The 22,013-nt window shown below is 34.0% G+C and overlaps 3 protein-coding genes across 3 annotated transcripts in view; 2 read left to right on the top strand and 1 right to left on the bottom strand.

The window, feature by feature from the left end:
- The window catches only part of LOAG_17103 (FK506-binding protein), a 3,460-nt gene extending 2,334 nt beyond the window's left edge, over window positions 1-1,126 (bottom strand). The window contains exons 1-3 of the mRNA XM_020449763.1: window positions 901-1,126; window positions 509-676; window positions 209-346 (exon numbers count right to left, since the gene is read on the bottom strand). Coding sequence (XP_020306655.1) covers window positions 209-346; window positions 509-676; window positions 901-939 — 345 coding nt within the window. The 5' untranslated portion in view covers window positions 940-1,126. The remainder of the gene's footprint in view (window positions 1-208; window positions 347-508; window positions 677-900) is intronic.
- A 414-nt stretch (window positions 1,127-1,540) lies between these two features.
- Window positions 1,541-3,456, top strand: LOAG_03264 (hypothetical protein). The gene is made up of 3 exons (XM_003138801.2): window positions 1,541-1,710; window positions 2,140-2,245; window positions 2,506-3,456. The coding sequence occupies exons 1-3, from the start codon at window positions 1,564-1,566 to the stop codon at window positions 2,655-2,657; spliced, it is 405 nt and encodes a 134-aa protein (XP_003138849.1). The 5' UTR covers window positions 1,541-1,563; the 3' UTR covers window positions 2,658-3,456.
- Window positions 3,457-4,228: 772 nt separating this feature from the next.
- Window positions 4,229-21,950, top strand: LOAG_03263 (hypothetical protein). Its single transcript, XM_003138800.2, has 30 exons — window positions 4,229-4,507; window positions 6,162-6,284; window positions 6,481-6,684; window positions 6,805-6,904; window positions 7,187-7,332; window positions 7,919-8,101; window positions 8,419-8,595; window positions 8,908-9,147; window positions 9,280-9,408; window positions 9,549-9,698; window positions 9,964-10,117; window positions 10,420-10,610; window positions 10,717-10,897; window positions 11,161-11,281; window positions 11,659-11,782; window positions 11,989-12,154; window positions 12,650-12,783; window positions 13,194-13,508; window positions 13,603-13,770; window positions 13,886-13,981; window positions 14,100-14,217; window positions 14,503-14,675; window positions 16,118-16,276; window positions 16,539-16,613; window positions 17,745-17,879; window positions 19,139-19,268; window positions 20,031-20,234; window positions 20,569-20,735; window positions 20,931-21,095; window positions 21,583-21,950. The coding sequence occupies exons 1-30, from the start codon at window positions 4,403-4,405 to the stop codon at window positions 21,667-21,669; spliced, it is 4,620 nt and encodes a 1,539-aa protein (XP_003138848.1). The 5' UTR covers window positions 4,229-4,402; the 3' UTR covers window positions 21,670-21,950.
- The last annotated feature ends 63 nt before the right edge of the window (window positions 21,951-22,013 follow it).

Genomic DNA, 22,013 nt, shown 5'->3' with positions numbered 1-22,013 from the left:
ATATATATATATATATATATATATATATATATATATATATATATATATATATATATATATATATATATATATATATATATATATATATATATATATGTATATATATATATATATATATATATTAAATGACAAGTTTGTTAGAAGTTAAGGCACGTTATATACATGTGTTTTAGGAAGCTTACTAAAAGTTAAGGTAAGTTTCATTTACTTCAAATTTGAGCGTAGCACCGCCAGGAATCTTTGGTGGGCTACCATTTTCGCCATAGGCATAGTCGGCTCGACAAATTAGATCACATTTCTCGCCCTTTTTCATTGTTGCAACACCAAGATCCCATCCTTTGATAACCTGCAATGTACCACACATGACCCCTCATGTCTCATCGCTATGAACAAATTCCAAATTGCCACAGTAGCTACAAAAAACTTCCAAATGCGATGGCAAAGTACTGATTCTCCCGGCAAAATTAACTGGGACGAAGCTATTTATTGTAGGAAATGCATGTATTGCCTGTCCATTGCCCAAGGTGAAATTGAATGGTTCGCTACGGTCACGGCTCGAATCGAATTGTTCGCCGTTTTGAAGAGTCCCTACGTAATGCACATAAACAGTATCACCCTTTGAAGGGTGAAGCTCCCCTGTTCCTTCCACTAATACTTTCTTTAAAACACCGCCATTCTGAAAAATAAACAGAAAACAATAATATCTGACACTGTAAAAAAATAACAAATCACTTCCTAGTCACATGTGAATGGGAATTAAATTAATGAATTCGAAGAAAGAACTTTTCTTCACTAAATCAATAAATTATGTCTTAGTGGTGGAGTGTCTGCCCGTGATATGATGTAAATGAAAGTACCAGCGGATAAAAATTTAGTAAAGCGTAGTAAATTAAAAGCGACCTTTTCGGGAGTAATGTCAATTCCATCAACCGCTGCCATATTAACGTGCTTTGACGTTTCACCTGAAAACAGTTTGAGGAAAACAGGAATAGAAGCCAATACTCCACATTACTAGCACCACCAATACCCAACCGTCTACCGGATTCGGAATTGCACCAACCCCGAACTTACCACCTCAATCATCCGATATGTTTAAATCTCTTCACACCACACATTACCACCAAATTCCGTTATTCATCGAACCTTCCAGAAGGTTCCTGATGCGTATGTTTCCCCGAACCGTTGTAAAGTTCAAACATACGATAATTCGGAGGGAAAGGTTGAAAGGCGTTTGCTGAGAAGGCATTTGGCATGGGTCGGCTTACACTTTCTTGTTTATTTCTCAACGATATCGATCAGATCAAACTATCGAGGATATAAAACATTGCGAGAAGGGTTAAAAAATGATTGGCAGAAAGTCCTTGGAGGAAGCAGAAAGCGATGTTTATTAACCACTTGATATTTATTGCTCGTTTCAAGCTGTAACCTCTGCCACGTTCAATATTATCCATGTTCGTGCACTTGTTATATCAATCTGCACAACATATGCATAATATATTACGCTTATCAATATGGGAAGTGGATTACATTACTGGGATTTGTTAATTTCTTTATGTTGCAGGTATGCTGAATAAATTGGTACGTGAAGCGAAATGGTGGGGTGAAACATTTGTTGGTCTTGCTAAGGTTATCGCCAGCCCTAATGCTCCTATTCCAGCTGCTGATATCCATCCACGTCAACCGGCTATCCCGAGTACACCTGCTGAAGGAGTAAGTTTTACTTTATATTACTAGGTTGGGTAGGGACAAGAAATTGAGTGAAAGGAAATGTAAATTGAAACAGCAAAAACGAGAAAGCTGTTACATCGGATAGGGTCGTATCAGTATGATTTTCATTCATGTTTCAAAAGTCAATAAACCTTTATATCTGCATCGGGAATTTCCTGGAAGCCATGACAGTCTACTTTTACTGTAGTTAAATTATGTAAGCATTCTTTATATTCCAAAAAATGGCTCGTGAATATAAATGAATGTGCTTCTCCTTTTTTCCTTCAAATGAAATTTTCATCATTCGATTTGCGCTTCTTTTCAAAGCGTCCTGCGGATCGTTCTGTATAAAATAATTACTGATATCATGGAGCAGCTTAAATTAAAAAGCTAAGACTCTATACGTTTTTAAATCTGCTATGTTTATAACAGTTCCGAGCATTTCCATTTCGCTGGTGGTGGAAATTGTGTCCGTTTAACAGAAATATCGTTCTGTGGATGTCGATACTGATTCCAATATATATAGCTAAGTTTCCACGTAAGTTATTCCTGTTATATATTTTTAGGTAATCCTTTTTTTTCATATCTTTTTTGCCCTCTCTCTAGAAAAAGGAAAAAATGGTACACTTTTGTTCCTTCTCGGTTAATTAATCGTGATTTTTGTTTTTTTCGTGATAAATTGTTTAAAAAAAATGAGAAAATGCTACTGTAGTGCTAGTACGTTTTCAAGTGTTATAATATTTCCACTCTCAGCGTCTTTATGGAATGTTTCCATTTGCTGAATTTCATAATTTGCAGCAGAAATTTGGAAAGCCATGTTGGTACATCAAATTCCGGAACATATGTCTTTGCACAAAAGACGTGGGAAGGCACAGCGCATTCAAGATGAGTTGTACTTTGCGAAATATGATCCACTGAAAGAAGAAACTCCAGTTGGTGTTAGAAAGTAGCTCTCATATAGTGTTTTCCACTTCATGTAGATGATAGTTGGATTTTTGACTTTCATTAACTGGCCTAATGAATATTATCAGATTTTTATAGAGTGATCTTGCTATTTATCCCAGTAAAGATGCATTTTTTATGTCTGTGGTTTTCATGCGTTTGAACGACGTGAGCTTTCGCAAGGTTTGGAAATTGAAGCATTCTATTAAGCGATGGGAGGCTGTTATAGTAAGGATGTGGGAGATGATTGGTTGCGTTCTGCTGGCTTCATCTTACATAACTTTACCTTTCCTTATTTGGAGTGTACAAAATTTTGCAACTGCTATAGAAAGGATCGTGGTACTTGTCTGAGGAACCAATTGTCTTCGCTCTTATGTGCATGGATATCTCCATGTATTCGTAAGTATTCGTAATGTATTCGTAAGTATTCGTATGTATTCGTAAGTTGTATTTTGGAGCTGAAGTGTGTTAACGACACATTCCAAAACCTTTGAAAGCTTCAATCTGAGAGTTGTACACCCCTTCAACACTTTACAGCAACGTCGGTGCTATCATCCAATTTCTGCTATAATAGAATGCATTTTCGATGCCGGTTGTAACCTGAGTTTGCAGCTTACTTGTCTCACTGTTCTTGAAATGTGATTTGCTCCAATTATCCCGTTTATCTGGCGAGTAAGGTTGAATTTATAAAGCAGTAAAGTTTTTTTAGAGCGAATGGCGACTGAAATTATTAAGTTCATCATGCTCTTAAATTCGAAGAGAAAAGAATCATTTGTTGTTTACAATTCGTCGAAAGATTTGGTCCAGTTTGTTATTTTTATCATATGACAACTGATGGTTTTTTCGTGAACATAATTACAGCGTTTGCAATAATTGTTGTAACATAAATGACTAGAGTCCAAAAAATAAGCAGAAGTTAGAACCGCCCTGTGCCACATATCTTTTTGGTCCATTTCTTCAACAATTTGCCTGGAGTGGTTTCAAAGTGGATCAAGAATTTTTTTGGGGATATAATGACAAGATATTAATATAAATTTTTTAGGAAAGGCAAAGCAACCGTGGGTTTTACCTTAGAAATTTCACCATTTCGTAAGTTTGGAAAATTGTCAATGTTTTGGTTCATTTCTGCTTGGAACTGATGAGACAATCTATCCTTTGAATGGTGAAGCTGTTGGTGTAACTGTCCGTTGTTTGCAGATGATCATTTGCAAGTGGAGGAGGAGTACTAGTGATAAGTTGAAATTGCTCTGTCTTACTCCTGCTCGATCGACATAAAGCAGTAGGATGTGTAACTAGTTTGTGTGTTAATGTGGTACATGTGATAATGTGTTTATGTCTATTCGAGTCTTAAAGCTTATCTCTTATCTGCAAGGCTGCTTCCTATTCTATTTCAAAAGCGCAATCAGTGCAGCCTTTCATTCTGAGATATATCTACCATTTGGTTGAGATTGTGAAGCTCACCGGAGTATGTGTCTGTTGCGTGCCTGTCTATGTGTGTGTCTGCGTGTATAATATATATGTCTGTATAATATATATGTCTGTGTTCCAGATCTTTCTGTTTTCCATTCTAAATGTTACTCGACGTTGTCGTATTTTTGATTTACGTATCTCGAGACTTTGATGATTTGTGGTAGTGTTGGTGGTAGTGAAGCAAAAGAGTCATTGTGGATAGCAGTTCTACTTTATTCATTGTTATTATTTTCGACTTGAAACGTGTGAAGTGCAGCGGATTTCTTCAATAATTGCAATTAATATGCGAAACGGAATGGAGGATTCGAGTCGGCCAACCACAACGACAATCAGTACAATTGCAATAAATGCAGGCAAAAAAGCAACAATTGTTGTCGCATTGCTTAAGGTTTTCATTCCCTTTGCTTATTTAATAGTGATCAGCTTATCACTGGCACTGAAACTGATCCTTTTGGAACATTAAAACTTGCAATCATTATGTGTTACTAGATATTCTGTAATTGTTATATATTACCAGATATTCTGATATGTCACAACCAAGAAGCATCACGTATCGCCTTACCTTTGTTTATGCATCAAACGTCATTTTAAATTTTTTGCTTTCTCGGATTTCCTAAGTTCCAAAATTGCTCATTTGATTCTTTCGCTCTATCAAAAAGCATTCCATACTTTCATTATGTAAAGATAAGAGCTGGATCAGGGTAGAGATTACCATTAATCTTTCATTTTCACAAACTTCACATAAATCAATAGCTGCTGATCCATTATAGAAAAGCCCGAAACTTTTTTTAGTTTGCTTATTAAAAATAGCCTGGTAATGGTCTTGCGACTGCATTTTCTTCATTTCCTCTTAGTATAAATGAATAAGCAAGAAGTTCAATTAATAATTAAATGAAAAAATAAAAATATTACCAAGTGGCCACAAATCCAATGGACGAACGCAATCGACCCAATAAGCTAATGCTTCAATTTTGTTTACTTTTTTTAGTGGATCCACTACAATTTTAAAAACGCCAATCGATAACATCTCGCGCTGTAAATTGAAACTTTCCAATTTGCCTCTTCATTGAGCTTTTAGCTTTTAGTGCCAACAATTAAGATTTGACCATTTTTATCCTTAACATTCATTCTTAGTCGTAATTCGACTTATTTTCTTCTCCATCATTAATTGTGATCTTAATTACCCTTTAATTTTTTTTTTTGTTTTTTGAAGAATACAAATTTATAATTGTTCATTGATAGTAAAACACCCTTGTTGCGCGAATTAATGCAAACTAGATGAAATTAACGAGACTGAAAGGAACCTCATATGACTAATAAATTTCTCTTGTATAAGCCAATCAAAGGAAATATACATCTGTCAACTAATCATAAATTGAAATGTAGCGTTAAAAAGTAATCCGGGTAAAGTTATTTACTGTCAAGGAATGTTCAACTTTTCACCAACAAAGGAGCAGGGAAGGCAAAGCGAAATGAAACTGAAAATATGAGCTTTCAGTAACTAAGGGAAATCCACATCTTCTAAGCAGTAGTATCAGTCTAGGAAACAGGAAGCTAAATATGATTTCTTCAGCTCAAGGTTTATCGATTAACCATTCTAGACATGTCTTTTCAAGATCTGCGCAATAATATCCCATTTAAATTTAAAAGAAATTGATGATCCGTTTTTCCTGGTAGAGGGCTAGCAGGAAAACTTTGCAAAAACAGATCTTCAATTCCTTTCTACTGAGATGTGCGCTGTCGGTGGGAAGGAATCGGTCATTATTGATCTGTGTTTCATCTTTTTTCTACATCATTTTCTATTTACTTATTTTTTTTTTCAGAAGAAGGGGAAGAGAATAAAATTTTATATGCTGCCCCAATTTTGCCACTTTATATTTTATAATTTTTCAAAAAACACTTCTTAGTTATAATCCAGTGGAGGAGATTCGGATGAGAAGTGTCACTGTAAACTACTCTTTTATGAATCGGTCACAGATCGTCTTTTTGTTATTGCAAGGATCACTGCGATATTTCATCAGATGAAATGAAACTGCTTACAGAGCGTCGGATATGCATCTCTTCGAATTGATGAAATGCAACCGCGAATGCTTGAACTTGGAGAAAATGTGGAAGAAACAGGTATTCTGCTAGCAACTCATGAAGATCTGATGCATCGGCTTAAGGTTGTTCCATTTCGCTAATTACCAATATCATCCTCGTTCCACTTCTTGTTTGCTTAATAAATTCTGTGCTAATTAATTTTCTGACTAACGTTTTTATTTGACGTTACTGCAAATGCGTTGCAAAAACGATACGTAACCGCGCATTATACTCCAAAAATGCCGTGATTTAATTGATCTATTAATAATTAACTTTTAGAGTAAGGAAGATCAAGTAGAAGAGCTGCTTGCTCGAGCAGATAATTTAGTAATACAGCAAAAGGAACCTGATGTTCACGTTTACGAAGCAATGGCTGAAAGTTTGGGTACAGCATGGAAAGAGCTAAACTGTCAACTTCACATGCGAGGATTTTTACTTACTGAAACAAAGCGATTTTATGAACTAGCGAAACATCATGAAGGAGTTTGTTTTATTTTCCACTGATTTCAATTTCTTGCACAAAATAATGCGCAGATTTTGAAAGATTATTTGGTTCAAGACAAGTGCTTTTGATTAGCAAACAAGATATTTCCTTCTATTCAGATTAGTTCGAAAGTGCGAAATATGCTTCCTATAACGATTCAGCAACCGAATACAGACGACCTAAGCGCTACTATCTTACAAATTCAGCAACTCATCGACGGTTATCGTTTTATTTTTGAAACTGATTTTTCTATAATTTGAGGATTTAGATGTTTTAACAGTTTGAATTGGAAGTATACTAAGTTCCGTCATAATCTGTTTGTTGGACAAAAGAGCCAAAATTAACTTGGTCTTATAAGAATTGAGATTGATTAATTAGAGTTATTTGAGCTATATTCCTTATCAATTCGAAAATTCCTATTAAATTTTTGAAAAAAATGTTGAAGTCATATCTTATGTAAACTTCGATTAATCTCGTATTAAGTTAGTATCCTAAATTTAGAATTGATCGATGTAACTGCATCAGCTGTAGATAGCGGAGCTGATGTAATAACACAAATTCGAGTGCTGGGCTCTATGGCTGATAATGTAGAAAGTGTCCAGGAAACTGCCAAAGCGTGCTTGCTGATCGAAAAAACTATGTTAAAGGTGTGGTTCTTTCCCATCTTTCTTGGAGGTGATTTTAAAAAGCCGTGGTAAATAAAATTTGGCTTAAAGGTTGAATTAAACTTAGTTCAGATGTCGTCGTGAAGGAGTCACATGACATAATGCATCACACGGTATTCAATGAATATATTTAATTTCAAAAGTCATAATCAAGTCACTCTAATCAATTTGCTGTTTGTGAACCGATATCGTTGCGTTTCGCGCAGGGTTATTTTATAAATAAATTGTTACTACTAGGAGTTTCAATGTTCAGTGTTATTATTTACACTATCACTTTTTTTCTGTTCCTAATAGTTGCGTGAATGGAACTTACATTTGTTTGAATCAATTTAAAAATATTAACAGTTGCCTTAAGTCTGGCTAGCGATGTTAGTACTGTTCAAAAATTTTTGTAAATCGTAATTTAATTTGACAATTCACGCCCAAATTCTGTTAAAATCTTTGTTGTTAATGAATATTAAAAAAGATGGAAATTGTATTTATTGCTGGAAAAGGATAAATGAATACAGTGCACTTTGGAATTTATCAATTTAGTATGCAGGATGATTGCATTTATTTTTCTTAACAGATGGCGGTAGAGTGGGAATTGCTTGAAGAGTCCTGGAAGAACGAACGATCCAAACTAGAAATGCAAATTGATGAGAGCGGGGCGGTTCTGTCTCATATCGAAGAAATTGAAAAATGGCTTCAACAGGCACGAATGGAACTCGGTGATGGACAAAACATCAACGCACTTATGCAGCAAGTTCTAGTGAGTTCTACCCTTCCGAAGTCAACTCTCATCTTCCTGCGATTTGTAGCGATGTTTTAAATTTCACTCTCTTGCCAAATACACCAACAAAAAAGATAGCAATGAAGATTATCATCTAAAGATGTTATTTCTTGTTGGATTATTGTTAAAAGAAGTCGAACAGTTATGATTTTTTAATCAGATTGTTGATCAGATTGTTGATTGTTGTTTTTAAACAGCAATGAGTAAATAAAATAGAACGTGAAAGTTTTTCCCAAGTAGGTAAGAGATTGTCTATTAGAAGAGATTTTTCTAATGAATAAGAGTTGCGTATTCAGAAACAACTCAAAGCACTAAAAGATATCATATTGACTATCGATCGAAGTGGCGCAAACGCGAATCTTCATGGACGAGTCATGTTGTTGCAAACTGATCTAAACAAATTTATGCATGAATTGAAACAAAGAAAAGATGAAAATGATAGGGTGATCGCATGGATTGCAGCTGCAAATACCGTAAGTTACAGAAGCAATTAAAGTTTGTGTATTCCGATTGAAGCTTTCTCATTAATTTTACTTGAGATCTGAAATTTGCACCTCTTTCAGTTACTCTTCAATTCATAGTTATGATTTGTCAAATGGTAACTACTTTTAATTAATTAACCACTATCAGAACCAACATTTGACGTCCAGGAATAATTAAGTTACAAAGGATATCGATGAATGAAAAACATAAACCATTGTTAATAATAAAAGATAGAATTATTGGACAAACGAACCTTTCGTGAATGAATTCTCGAAAAAGGATGAGGATCGATGTGTTTTCAGATGTTGAATCAATTGGATGCAATGGAAACAGATATGCGTAATGCTAATGCAGCAATGGCTGGAGAACTGGCGCCTTTGGCGAGGCAAAAAGCAGAAAAGGTAATTGATGATGGACGGCAAATTGAGCACACTGATCGACGTATCAATCGATTCATAATTGATATCCAGAATAAACTGAAACAGATCGAGAATTTGGCTTGTGAACGGATTGATGGAAGCAAAGAACTTATCAAGGACCAGGTGAGTGTTACTTGTTCTAATAATATTTGTGCATAAAACTTTTGTTGGAAGATGAAATTTGGTCAGTAAAATGATTGGGTAGAAAATGAAAAAATTCGTTTATTTTTCATCAGAGCGGATTACTCATTTCAGCTATATTTTTTCGAAAAATGGCTCACAGAAACCGAGCAGTCATTTGTGATAAATGGCCATTTAGGCTGCAGTTTGAGTGATGCCATTCAGTTCCATAAAATTCACAAGGACATGTTCATTGATATTGTAGTAAGTGAACTTTGTTTCTCTTTTTAATTCAGATTATGAAATTAGAAAAAGGAATCTTTTTAAATTGTTTTGGCTCTCCAACACTGACTTCCACTCACATTCAGAATTTACTGTCTGAATTTTTCTTTTTTTTTATATAGAACAAAGGATTTGAGCTAAACGGTTTGTGGAACAAAGCTCATGAATTAGGTGCAGTTGATCATCAGCGTTTGGAAGAATTTAAACAACGATACGAATCATTAAAAGAAGCGGTAGACGAACGCATTAATCTTGGTACTGCCTTCCAACAGGTTGGTAAAATTTCGCAATTATTTCAATCTATAATTGGCGCAGAGAGACTCGTTCGAAGTTCAAAGAGTCAAGAGTTGCAAAGTTTTTTAATGAAAAATTACAGAAAAATTAAAAGGAATCCATAAAAGCATTAAGCATTAGCATTAAATAAGATCGAATAAACTTATGCCTCATTGAATAACTCTTGCTCAGGATTAAATTGAAGTATGCGGGTTTTGCATTTTCCCAAAATGAGGTAATACTACAAAATAATTGGTATTTCAGGTGCAAAAATTTGCTAAGGAACTTGAGAATTCATTTGAGAGTTTAAACTCCTTGATTAGCTCAGACCGTACTTACATGAATGAGAAATTACTCATACAAATGAAGGAAGTTTTTCGTATGATCGAAGAAACAATTAAACAAGAGAAACATCAAGGTTTATTATAATATCTTCTTATAATTTGTAGGATTTTTGCTTTCTAATGGTGGCTCTGCTATTAATTATTCGTCTTACTCATTACTAGGGATACGGAGTAGAATAAATCATTAATATTGCAGCAAACTAAGCTTGTTACACTCAATTCTTCCATTATTCGTCAAGACTTGACTACTGATATTGTATATGGAATTCTTATACTCATTTTTTTAACTTGATCTTTTTTTAACAAGAAATAATTTGAGGAAATCTTTATCGAAATTATCAATTTAAGATTTTAAGGATGTTATTAAAATATTCAGGCAATCAATTCATTAACACAGCTCAATCAGCAAAGGTAAAGGATTCGAGGCTTGACATTGAGCAGTCGATAAATTCAGTGCGCAATGTACTAAACGAGCATGAACAACGACAGAAAATAATTGGGGAAACCTGGCAACGGTGGCAAGATAAGCGAATAGAGGAACAGAAAATAATTCGCATTGTTGAGGAGGTGTGAATTTGTTAAAAGAGACGTAATGTTAAAGAAGGCCTACCAGATTTCATCGTCTTCAAGAAAATAATTGAGTTTCAAAGTAGAAGTTCCTTTTTCTTCCAAGGTCCAAATTTGGCAAGAAGAGACAGTAGAGATAATTCGTGTCGTAGAGGAGAAACTGCAAAATGCGACAGTGATTGAACAACACGAAGAAGTGACAAAAATAATTGAGGAAATCGAGGAACGTTTCCAAGAACAAGAACGAAGGATCGAAGAAGCTGAAACAATCATGAAGGAAACTGAAGGTAATTGTAGTTTTAACAAGTAAAATTAGAGCTTACAAGTAAAGTTACTGTATATTCGTTCAGCTGGCCCTTGTTCTACATTCATCGTGGAAGAAAATTATTGAGGAAGGCAATTTTGGCTGTGTTGGAACACAACACAGCCAAAATTGCCTTCCTCAATAAGAGAAAATAAGAGAAGCGATTTTCACTCGAAAAGTTAAAATTTTGCATTTTGTAAGAGAAATGAGAAAGGTATTTTTGATATAACAAAGCATTTTTTATAGGTGAAGAAGCATTTGAAAAATTGGTGATAGCGAGAAAGCGCCAGAAACAAATTGAGGAACGACTTGTACAACTAAATGAGAGAATCCGAGATATGGAGAAGCGAATTAGCGAAACCGCGAAGTTCGTTGCTTTTTGAACTTTGAGGACTTGATAATTTCAGCAGTGCTTTGCCAAAAAAAAAATCGTTCGTCATTAAGCTAAAATTTATAGGTTGAACCCGGTGGCTAATGAAAATTAAATTTTGCAATTAGTTGGTGTTTTTGTAAGACGGAGAAAATACAAGGAGGGAAGCGAAACTAATTTGTAGAGACTTGTTGAAATAGGACATGGTGCTTCTTCAGGTTCCTCAATGATTGAGTTGTTGTTGATTGTTGGAAATAACTATGCATATAAACTCTGATCGGAGATACTTAACAAATCAGATAATATAATAGCAATTACGTCGCTTTCTCATTTAGTTTATTTCAAATTTTCGATCTTTTTCCAAGTTCTTTTAGGGAAATGATGAAAGCTCCAGAAATCACAAGTCACCTACGTGACGCACAAGTCGACGAAGGTAATCGATTCGAATTTACCGCTTATGTCAAAGGTGAACCGGTACCTGAAATACGGTGGTTTAAGGTATGTCATGTTTTTTTAATACAAATTTCTGCATTGGTCAATAATGTAAAATATCAATCTCAATCTCACTATCGTAGTTGGTGTGTCAGACGAAGCAAACTCAAGTTTCTCTTATACATTGCATTTGAATTATGTATTATGCGCTCGATGGAGATATTTCGGGATAAGCATTCTTTTCCACGACTTTTCAATGCTTATCTTTCTAGGACGGTCGAGATGTGAAGGATAATATTGATTACCGTACTGCATTCGTCAATGGGGTTGCTACATTGACCATCGATGAAACATTTGTAGAAGACACTGCCGTTTACACGGTACGTGCTCAGAATGTCGCAGGTTTGGCCGAATCTTCCGCAAAACTTGTTGTCAAATGTAGGTCTCGAAATTATTAAAATTTCAAGTTTTGCGTATGATGAAGTAAAAAAGAAAAAAACATCAATTCCTGGAAAAAACCTAAAAAAAAAAGCATGGTTCAATCCCGATAACGTTTTGGATTTTGTATCCATTTTTCTTACAGATATTATTCAAACATTCTACTATTCTACTACCTTTTAACATTTCAAATTATAATGAGATTATATAGTTTAAACTGTTGGATGAAAGTTTTCGAATTGGCAACCCACCAAAAAATATTGAGAATGAATTTGAAATCTTTGCAAATTTTTAAAATTTCTGAATCTAGGAAATTCTTGGGGATAAATATGGTTTCAATGAAAATGAAAAGTATAAAAATGAAAAGTGGAAACATTTGGACATATGTTGAAATCGATCTAAATGCTATATCAGCTCTGTGCTGCTGTGGTTATGGTTTCTGACAAAAACTAATGAAAGTAACTATTTCATGGATTTTTTTAAAAGCTTTTATAGCTAGGAGCGAGATGGAGCGACAGGTGGAAGAATCATTTAAGCCGCGTTTTATCCGACAGTTGCGCAATATCACCATCACGGAAAATGACGACGCCTTTCTCGATTGCATTATTATAGCCGTTCCTGAACCAAAAGTACCAATTTTTTCCTTTTACTATAAATGAAGAATGCTTACTAATTCCCGTTCATTAGACTATCTGCCAATAATTAACGAATTATTGACAGCCGAACAAATTGAATAGTTACAGTTTTGATGAGTGAGAGATGATTGCAGAAGTGGTTGATAATGTGATTGTAATGATTTGATAATATATAACTGTCGTGATAATTATTACTGCTTCTTTCTTGCTGTGTTTTCGGATTAGAGGTTATCTCTTTCTATTTTATTTGAACTTTTCTTGAGATTTTCGGATATGAATCGAGTGGATTTGCTTGAGCATATTTGAGTCTTTGAAAGATTGGGCTTAGAACTGCCACTGAATCTTTTAACTTTTCTGAAATTGAAAATGATATTACGAAGTAGAAATTTGATTAATTATTGCAGGTGGTTTGGTATAAGGAAGAGGAAGCGATCAAAGAATCGGAGCGTATCAAACTTCAGTTTGAAGGCGATCACTGCTCCTTGAAAGTGAAGAATATAAGGATGAGTGATGCTGGTCTTTACACCGTCAAAGCAATGAACACCGTAGGTGAAGCTACCAACTTCTGCCGTCTAACAGTGCAATCATCCCCGACTTCAAGAAGTACTATGGTGCCACCCTCAACATCTTCCGAGCCAAAGTTTTCATTGATCACACCATCATTTGCACCACCACTTACCAATCAAGTGGTTCGGGAAGGTGCAAGGACTGTTTTTGAGGTTTGTCAATTTTCCTTGTGATTTTGGGTTTTAAAATTTAAAAGGAAGAAAGTGAAAAAGATCAGTATTCACTTGAAACAATGGTATTACTTAGGTACGCGTATTTGGCGAACCACCACCAACGGTTCATTGGAAACATAACGACAGACTACTGTATACAAATCTGGATATGCATACGGAGAGTGATATTAACGGATGGTATCGACTTGTCATTGAAAATACCGCTTCTAAACATTCCGGAATGTATACTGTAATTGCAAAGGTACTGATATCCTTCATAGAGAATGTCGCTGTCTTTTTTTATTGGTACTATCAAATCACATGGAAAAATTGGAAACAGTAATGAATAGAGCTTGAAAACAAATGTTTACTTTCAGAATAAAGCAGGTGAAGCACGATCAGGCGCTACGCTGAATGTGGAATCTCGGCGAATGCCACTGGAACAGAGGGAAACAAATGTTGTTCAAACTTTAGTGAGTTATTAGTCAATTATTGTTTTTTGAATCTTTTTAAATTTCCATTTGATTTAAATGAAACTTAGAAAAATATGTGAATTTTGTCTATAATGAAAAAGTTAATTAAATTTTCCAGGTAGAAGGTTTCTGGAGTGATTCTGCGATAATGTCATCGCCAACGCCACCGCCCATACCTAAACATCGTTATCATTCAGAAATTGAAGAATACGCAGAAAAATTAGTCACCGAAATTGGTAATTTTTATGTTTTGCATCTTTAATACAATGAAACGGTATTAAATTTAAAAATTTCATTAGTGCCAGTACTTCAATATTTCAATTCATGTCTATTCTATCAATTTAAAGCCCTCTTCTCGCACTATTTGTAGGCCTAGGACTCATTTCTAATAGAATTTGCTGCGGAGGATTTGAAGCAATGATAAAGCGTTTTGTTTCATTCATTGTTATCTATTTTCGGTTCCTTTCAAAAGTATGCTCTTACAGAGTTCTTTATGAAATTTATCGAAATTGCTGTTACAGGTTGCAGTCCCACGGCTACTGTGCCGGAATTCATTCGACCATTCCAGAACGAATATGTTGTCGAAGAAGGTGAAAAATTCAAGATGGATTGCTTGATGATTGGTAATCCACGCCCCAAAGTGCGCTGGTATTTCAACAATCAGATCATCAATATTAACTCCAAATTCTGCACGGTAAGTACATATTACAATGTCGATGTAGAAAAAGTATTGCAGAAGATGAACGAGACCTTACTGCCCTTAACATTCTGACTTGATTGGATCAGAAGCATTGAATTTACATGAACATCCTTCTCACCGTTTCATCATACTCCCTGCAATCCTTCACGCTTCAGATTAATAAAAATAGCGATGCTAAAAAAAAATTGATTTCGGTCAGATTTGTATACGATCATTAAATTCCCGAAAGCTTAAAACCCCCAAAAGATTATATAGACATGTGGTATTTTTCCATTTCCACTATTCTCATAAAAACATTAACACCAAACTATAAAACAGGTAATTCGTGCTAGCAGTTATCCTTTGGATTAAGAAAAACTTTTTCATTCCCACTTTTTTTGATGTCTATTTTCTCATTATATTTTTACTTTAGAACTCACTTCCTTTGTATTCCACTACTTTTCAAGAAAAAATGAGACCAGTGATCGCATATAAGAAATGTCCTCTGATGATTAAGAAGATTCTTTTCTTTTTCATATTCTTCGTGCATATTGTTTAATCACTACGAAACAGGCATAATAGATCAGTTCTCAAGCGGTAATTAGCAAACTGAAATATGGAACTAAAATATCAGCGCAATGGTGACAGCGCAGTGGGTAGAAAATTATTAATAAAGGATAAAAAAATGACTTTGTTTGTGACTGTGATTTTGTCCCCTTATTCTTTCTTTTTTTATGTTATGATGTTACTCTAAGTTCAACTAATACTTTAAGAGACTTTAAGAGTTTTGATTAAATTTTATTCTCAAATTAGCAGAATTTATTATTTTTGAACCCTGTTATCCCTATGACAAATAAAAAAGCCAAATTGGTCCTTGGTCAAGGAAAAGTGAGGAAGCACTATCATAGATGGAATAAATTTGTAACTAAATAATCTTCCGTAAGTATACAAATATTTCTAACAAATTTTTAAAAATATATTTTTCATTGAGTACATTTGTATTGGTCAAAATGTTTGAATATTTCTGCAACTAATACTTTAAGTATTTGTTTTAAATGATTTTTTCCAGAGAGTTACAAGTCTAAGAATTACATCAGCCGTACTTTGCTTTTTTGCTATTTTGAGGACTGTCATTTCAGTACCGCATGTCGTTAAACTTTCAACAAAAGAATGAACTTATTTCTAATGAGTTGGAAAGATTTTTTTTCTACTAAATCAAATTTTTACTAGACTTTTAGTTTTCCTCCAAACACAGAAGAACACAGAAGTATATTTCTCGAAATAAACAAAATATTAGTATTAAAATAATATAATTGCAGTATTATTCTGAAATACTAATTCTAAATCAAAATTCGAAATTTGCCCATCTACAGTTTTCATGAAACAGTTAACTTTTAGTTCGATCTCCCCTAAAATCCCCTGAGACTACATCAGAATTCAGTTGAGGAACATTTCAGTTGTCAAACATTGGTGACACGTATTCGGCAATATTGGAACCGGCTCGTTTGGATCATGCCGGTGTCTACAAGATGACGGCAGAGAACATACGAGGTGAAACGGAATCTGTATTTATAGTGCGTGTACTACCTCGATCCCTGAAACCTACCACAGTTGAGGTTAGCGACGTTACACCATACTTTTTCAAGATATTTAACAATTTATCTTTCGTGCAGATATACGTATCTAAAATATTTAAAATTTATCTTTTAAATCATTTAATTATTTAAAATTTGAATTCATTTAAAATCATTTAAAATTTGTCACTCTTTGGGAAATAGAAAAATGACCATTTTTAATTTGACAAATAAAGTCGAAGTTTCCAGTATTTTTTAAAGTATTTTTTACGTCGTTTTTATCATAATTAGCTGTCGTCTGCAGCATGTTCATGTAACCGAAGAGTACGGCGCTTATGAGTATGAGCAACGAGTACCCGATGAAAAGTTTTCACAACAGGTCTATTTTGATTTCAAAAAAGTAAACTGAAGAAAAAATTCCTGGGAAGAAAATAGAAATTTTCATAGTGTGAGAATTAAAGGAACTGAAGGAGGAGGGCATTATTTACAGAGGAGAAAGGAGACTAGTATGTAGTTTCGGCCTTTCAAATTAAATCTAACATAATTACAACTATTCTGAAAATCTATTTCTCATTGCTCGTTCTTCCATTAGAACTTGCGTTATATAAAAATTGCATCTTTGATTCAAACATTTTTCAGTTTTTTTTTTTTATTCGGAATAATTATTTTAGCAAAAGAATTTGAAGAAATCAGCTTATAAATTGTGCTATTATTCTATGGATGTATATCCTACCTTTAAATCTGTATTTTAACGCTTTTCTAATTTAACATTTGAAAATGACAGGGCCATCCTCTAAAATACGTTACTCATTAAAGCCATGTCCAACGAGCACTCATTCGCTCAACTTGTCTAGCCATTAGTACTTTTTCTTGGCTGGTTAAGAAAACCGATGAATAATATATCTTAATGCTTGAACAAGTATGTTTGTTGTTCTGAGAGCGTTTACTATTGTGGTCTCATGAAGACGAGTTTAGCCAGAGCTTTGGCTACTTCCTATGAATGTTTGAAGTATCTTCTTACGAAATCTTACATTCAAGTCTTCTAACATATTCTTTTCCTCTTTCACCTAACTTTAGTTTCTCACTTTCTGGACGCAGCAATCAGGCGATGTCGTGGTAAAACCTGATTGAAAATGCCATGCCATATATTGGCACATAAAAGCTGAGCGGCTCAGAAACTATAAGCTTCTGGCGAAGATGTGTAACTGGGTTCCTCTAACCGGGCAGACTCCTAACCGAAAATGCACAACTACTGAGTCATAGTAACTTTACTGTAACACTGAAAATCTATTAAGAATAAATCACATTATACTAACGTTGCTTTACTTGATGAATTTGAATATAATTAAAACTTGTGCTACTAAATAGGAATCTGAAATTAAATATACATTATCAAAATGAAATAAATGAGATGAATTGTCTTCTTAAACAGATCCTAATTTCGCTTTTGGATCAGAATTATTCGAAGTTAATTGAAAATTTAGAGATTTTAAGGGATTATTTTTTTCAGCTGGAGTATATGAATGGTAATTTGAGGATGCGTGAAGAGGACCATCGTCGTCTAGTGGCCAAACAACATTCCACAAGACCTCTCTCTCCCCCTCCGGCAAAGAAACAACAATTACAGACAATACATTCCCAGCAGGTAGGGTTTGGTTTCGAAGTGTATTGATGGATTAACTGAAAAATAGGTCTAAGGTAATCATAATCGAATGTATCTTTTTATCATTTTCATCGATGATGCCATTGGATTCCTTGGCATCATTTTTTACATTCCTCTCCACATTTCTGATTTATTTTTTCACGAACTTAAATAATCAAAAAGCTGCTATTAGTTTTTCATCGAATTTTATCCCAAAATTTTATGGCGACTTGCTTAAATTTACTGGAGCCATAAATCTGAGCAAGTCATCATAAAATTTTGAGATGAAATGGATGAGTTGTCACCTTCACCAACTTTTTCTTTCAACTCATTTGACGTTTCCTTATTAATTTAAAGATGTCAATTATGATTTTAACAATATTTCATAAGATTGACAGGAGCAGTTTTTAGGAATCGATGCTACTTAGAAGTCCTGAAGTTGCTTCATGATTTTTAAATAATTTGATCAGAAATTCTAAACAAAGTCGATTACATCAGTTTGTGTAGGAACATTATCTCTTAACTTAATCAGAATAAAAACAGAGATAGGAAGATGAATAAGTTGTGGATGAATGGATCTGGAATTAGATGGATACAAGGGCGTTTATTCTGTTAATTTTTCATGCCAACTGATCACCGTGATAATTTTAAAAACTGAAACATAATATTCAAACTTTCTAACTTATTTTTATACACGATTCATATTGATGATTGTTTATGTGTTATTAGTCCTAAATGCTTAACTATCTCAGATCAATCTTAACTTTGAGATCATATTTCCTAGTTTTGACTTTTTTTTTCAGTTCAATTTATTTGTAGATATTAGTAATGAAGTCACCCACCCAGGAAATTCAGTAAATATGATGTTTCTTCATTTTGTTAGCTTTTCCAAAGACCCGGTTTTTTTCTTTAATCAGCAGCTTTAATATTAAATTGTACCAGTTTTTTTTTCGACCTTGACATTTTAGACTCATAGTAAGTTGTTCTGGTAATATGCAAATAAACCTGATAATTATTTTCTTAAAGTTTTCATTTTCTCCTCACAATTCCAAAGATTCAATTAATCATTGAATCTGCGTCATCAGCCCATTACTGCTGATTGTTTTACTTAATGTTAACGACGATTAGATTAAAAAGTATTTATGAATGATATACAGTCAATTATTTTCTGCAGCAAATTAAAATCATGAACAGCATACTAACGCATACGGTCGTATAAATTTACTATTTGTTACCAGAGATGCATAATTTTTCACTTTTAGCAAAATTTATCAGAGCGTTATGATATTGAAGAGAACCGACAACTTGGTCGACCACCGCATTTTACGCAAACTTTAGTATCTGCAGTAGCTGCTTGCGGCGATGAAACTAAATTCCAAGGGATTGTTATTGGTAAAAGAATCTCAGCATTTTCTTTTTTCAGCTTTATGCTGAATTGATTATTCTAAGTTAAAATGTTCGAAAGATAAAGTAGTTTTAATATGAATACTATATTTACATAGGAAAGGATGTATTTGTGAAGCCATGCGTGAATTTAGAATGACAATATATACTCTTTATTAGTGATGAAGTCTAACAATTTCTCCAAGTTTAAATGAACTTCAGCTTTTCGAGGATAAAATCCGCCTTGAATAGGCTTGTTTCTATCAATTTTGATATTTTTGCGATGTATAAAATTGGAAAAAAGTTTTATAGTGATTATAATGTATGGAAGGAGTTTAATAAGGAAATGAAATCTTTGATAATTTACGAGCATCTTTAACTATTTCTTTTAATATTAGCAAGCTTGCATGCTATCAGAACTTTACGGTTTCATTTTCTTCTTAATTAAGCAATATGGTTACTTCTCGGGATGCCCCAATAAGATTCTACACGACATTCTTTCATTCTTTTCACCGTTTTTTTTTTCAAATTTTTAACAAGCTACTGTTGTGTGTAAACTTCCTCTTTCTACCGTCAATCTTAAAACACAGGTAGATGGTGAGACTGGGCGATCATGATCGCTTCAACTTTCAGAATTATTGTTAACAAAAATTAAACATTTGGTACTACTACATATATTCTATTTATAATATATATTCTTTCTATTTATAATATCAAGCTGAAATCCTTAGTTTCAGTTCTGATACATTTCACTCAATGCAATACTTTAAGGGTGGCCTACTCCTGAAGTTACTTGGACGAAGGATGGTGTTCCAATATCCAAAGCCACTAATCCAGAATTAATTTTTTCCAACATAGGTGGTCATGTGTCATTGACTTTTCCTACTTCACAGCGTGAACATTCCGGCAAATATATGTGTACCGCGAAGAACTCGTCCGGTGTTGCCACATCAAGTGCCCAACTTGTCATTAGGCGTATGTTGCAACTTATTTATTACTCTTTACTTACTTGAGATTCAATTTGGCAAATGTATATTTCCTGATGTAAATTCAAAACATCAGTATTAAACGTCACCCCAAAAGGGGGAGTCAAGCTTATATGCAACAAATCTTTTATTCGATTCAACTCATTTTTACTTGCTTCCATTATTTACAAATCAATTATCATTTTTAAATTAACTGAATGCACTTTATTTATACTAAAACTAACTCTTCAGTTTTTATTTTTGAATCTGTTTAAATCCTTTCTTTTAAAATTTCACTATGCTACATCACTTGCTTTTTAATTTGATGCACGAATTAGTTTTAGCACGGACTGTAGCACCTGATTTTGTACGGCGTTTGATTAGCGAGGAAATCGCAGAAGGTGATGAATTGAAATGGACTGTTCAAGTAACCGGCGATCCAGTCCCATCGATAACTTGGATGAGAAACGGCCTTGTTATTCCACATTGTGATGAAGTTCGCCTCACTGATGTCAGTCACAGTTTTTTTTTCTATTTTGTAGTAGCATATCAGAAAAATCTATCCTTTAAGCAAAAGGTGGAAGTTGCATTGCGATTGATACTATAATTAGATTTACTGTATTGCAAAACTTTGCTTTGCTCGGACAGAGTCTCAGCATCTTTTAGGTTCTCCTAATTTTATAAGGTAAAATAAGGTGCTCTTTAGGAGGGTAATGGCATACATTCAATGGTTATTGTTAAAGTTGAAATGGCGGACAGTGGACAGTTTACTTGTCTTGCCGAAAATATTGCCGGTGAAGCTCGTAGTACTGCCGACCTTGTCATACGACGTGCTGGCTCTGAACCAGGCAGTTATTTCCACGTGACAAAGGTATTTTTTACTTTTTTCCGAACTTCGAGCCATCGAGGTTTGAAATTTTTTTATCCAGTTACAAAATCAAAAAAGGTCGGATTCAGAATTTTCGGTCAAGTTCAAAACTATTAGTCCTATCTACCGATGCTTTATCTTGATTTAAAAAACCTCGAGAATGTGGTTAGATTACTGCATAAACAAATCATCTCAGTTAAGAGGAATGCTGTTTCATTTGGGTAAACACCTAGATTTACACTTATTTCAAATATCAAACAAATGGATATTAATTGTAATACTTCTTTTTCCTATGTTGTTAGCTTCTAATTTCCTCTGTCAACTTTTTCCATTTGGTGTTTGCGGAATCCGATGTTCAGGAATGTATTCTGAAGTTGATTGGAATCGGACAAGAAATATATCTTTATCATTCTATAGAGCTTGTAGGTTGCAAAAAAAAAATCAAATAAACTTTATTATTTGTGAGAAATAAAACATTTCGGTATTACAGGTAACGCAAGAGAAGAAGGTGAAGGGCGAGGAAGTGAATCGAAACGAAAGTTTTTCAATTGAAAATCCACGCACATCAACAGGCTAAAATTGCATTTTTTAAAAATATGTGCCGCTGGTGCTCCATTACATTGCTAGTTTGCTTAATTTCTTTTTTGTTACATACTTATCTCTCTCGAGTCTTTTGTATTATTGATGCTTTCACTCTGATAAACTTCCGAATTTTTTTTATAATGAGTCCTGATGTTTTGTTTGTTGAAAAATAAGTCTACAAAACTTCTGACAGACTACAGTGAATGAGGCATTATAAATGCTACCCAATAAAAGGTACCCAATCGTTGCAAAGAAAAGCTGCAAATTTGATTAGACATTGCTAGACAAGCTGTTAACAAAATAGGATATTTTTAGATATATACCGGTGGCAGTAATGTT

The sequence above is a fragment of the Loa loa genome (assembly GCF_000183805.2).
Source record: "Loa loa unplaced genomic scaffold supercont3.40, whole genome shotgun sequence".
Taxonomy (NCBI): Eukaryota; Metazoa; Nematoda; class Chromadorea; order Rhabditida; family Onchocercidae; genus Loa; species Loa loa.
This window is presented reverse-complemented; position numbering and strand designations above follow the sequence as displayed.

Coding starts and splice junctions, on each gene's coding strand:
- LOAG_03264 (XM_003138801.2), top strand. CDS start 1,564: ATGCTGAATAAATTGGTACGTGAAGCGAAATGGTGGGGTGAAACATTT. Junction 1,711..2,139: donor CGAGTACACCTGCTGAAGGA/GTAAGTTTTACT, acceptor TGTTTATAACAG/TTCCGAGCATTTCCATTTCG. Junction 2,246..2,505: donor ATATATAGCTAAGTTTCCAC/GTAAGTTATTCC, acceptor CATAATTTGCAG/CAGAAATTTGGAAAGCCATG.
- LOAG_03263 (XM_003138800.2), top strand. CDS start 4,403: ATGCGAAACGGAATGGAGGATTCGAGTCGGCCAACCACAACGACAATC. Junction 8,102..8,418: donor CACTTATGCAGCAAGTTCTA/GTGAGTTCTACC, acceptor TTGCGTATTCAG/AAACAACTCAAAGCACTAAA. Junction 10,611..10,716: donor TAATTCGCATTGTTGAGGAG/GTGTGAATTTGT, acceptor TTTTCTTCCAAG/GTCCAAATTTGGCAAGAAGA.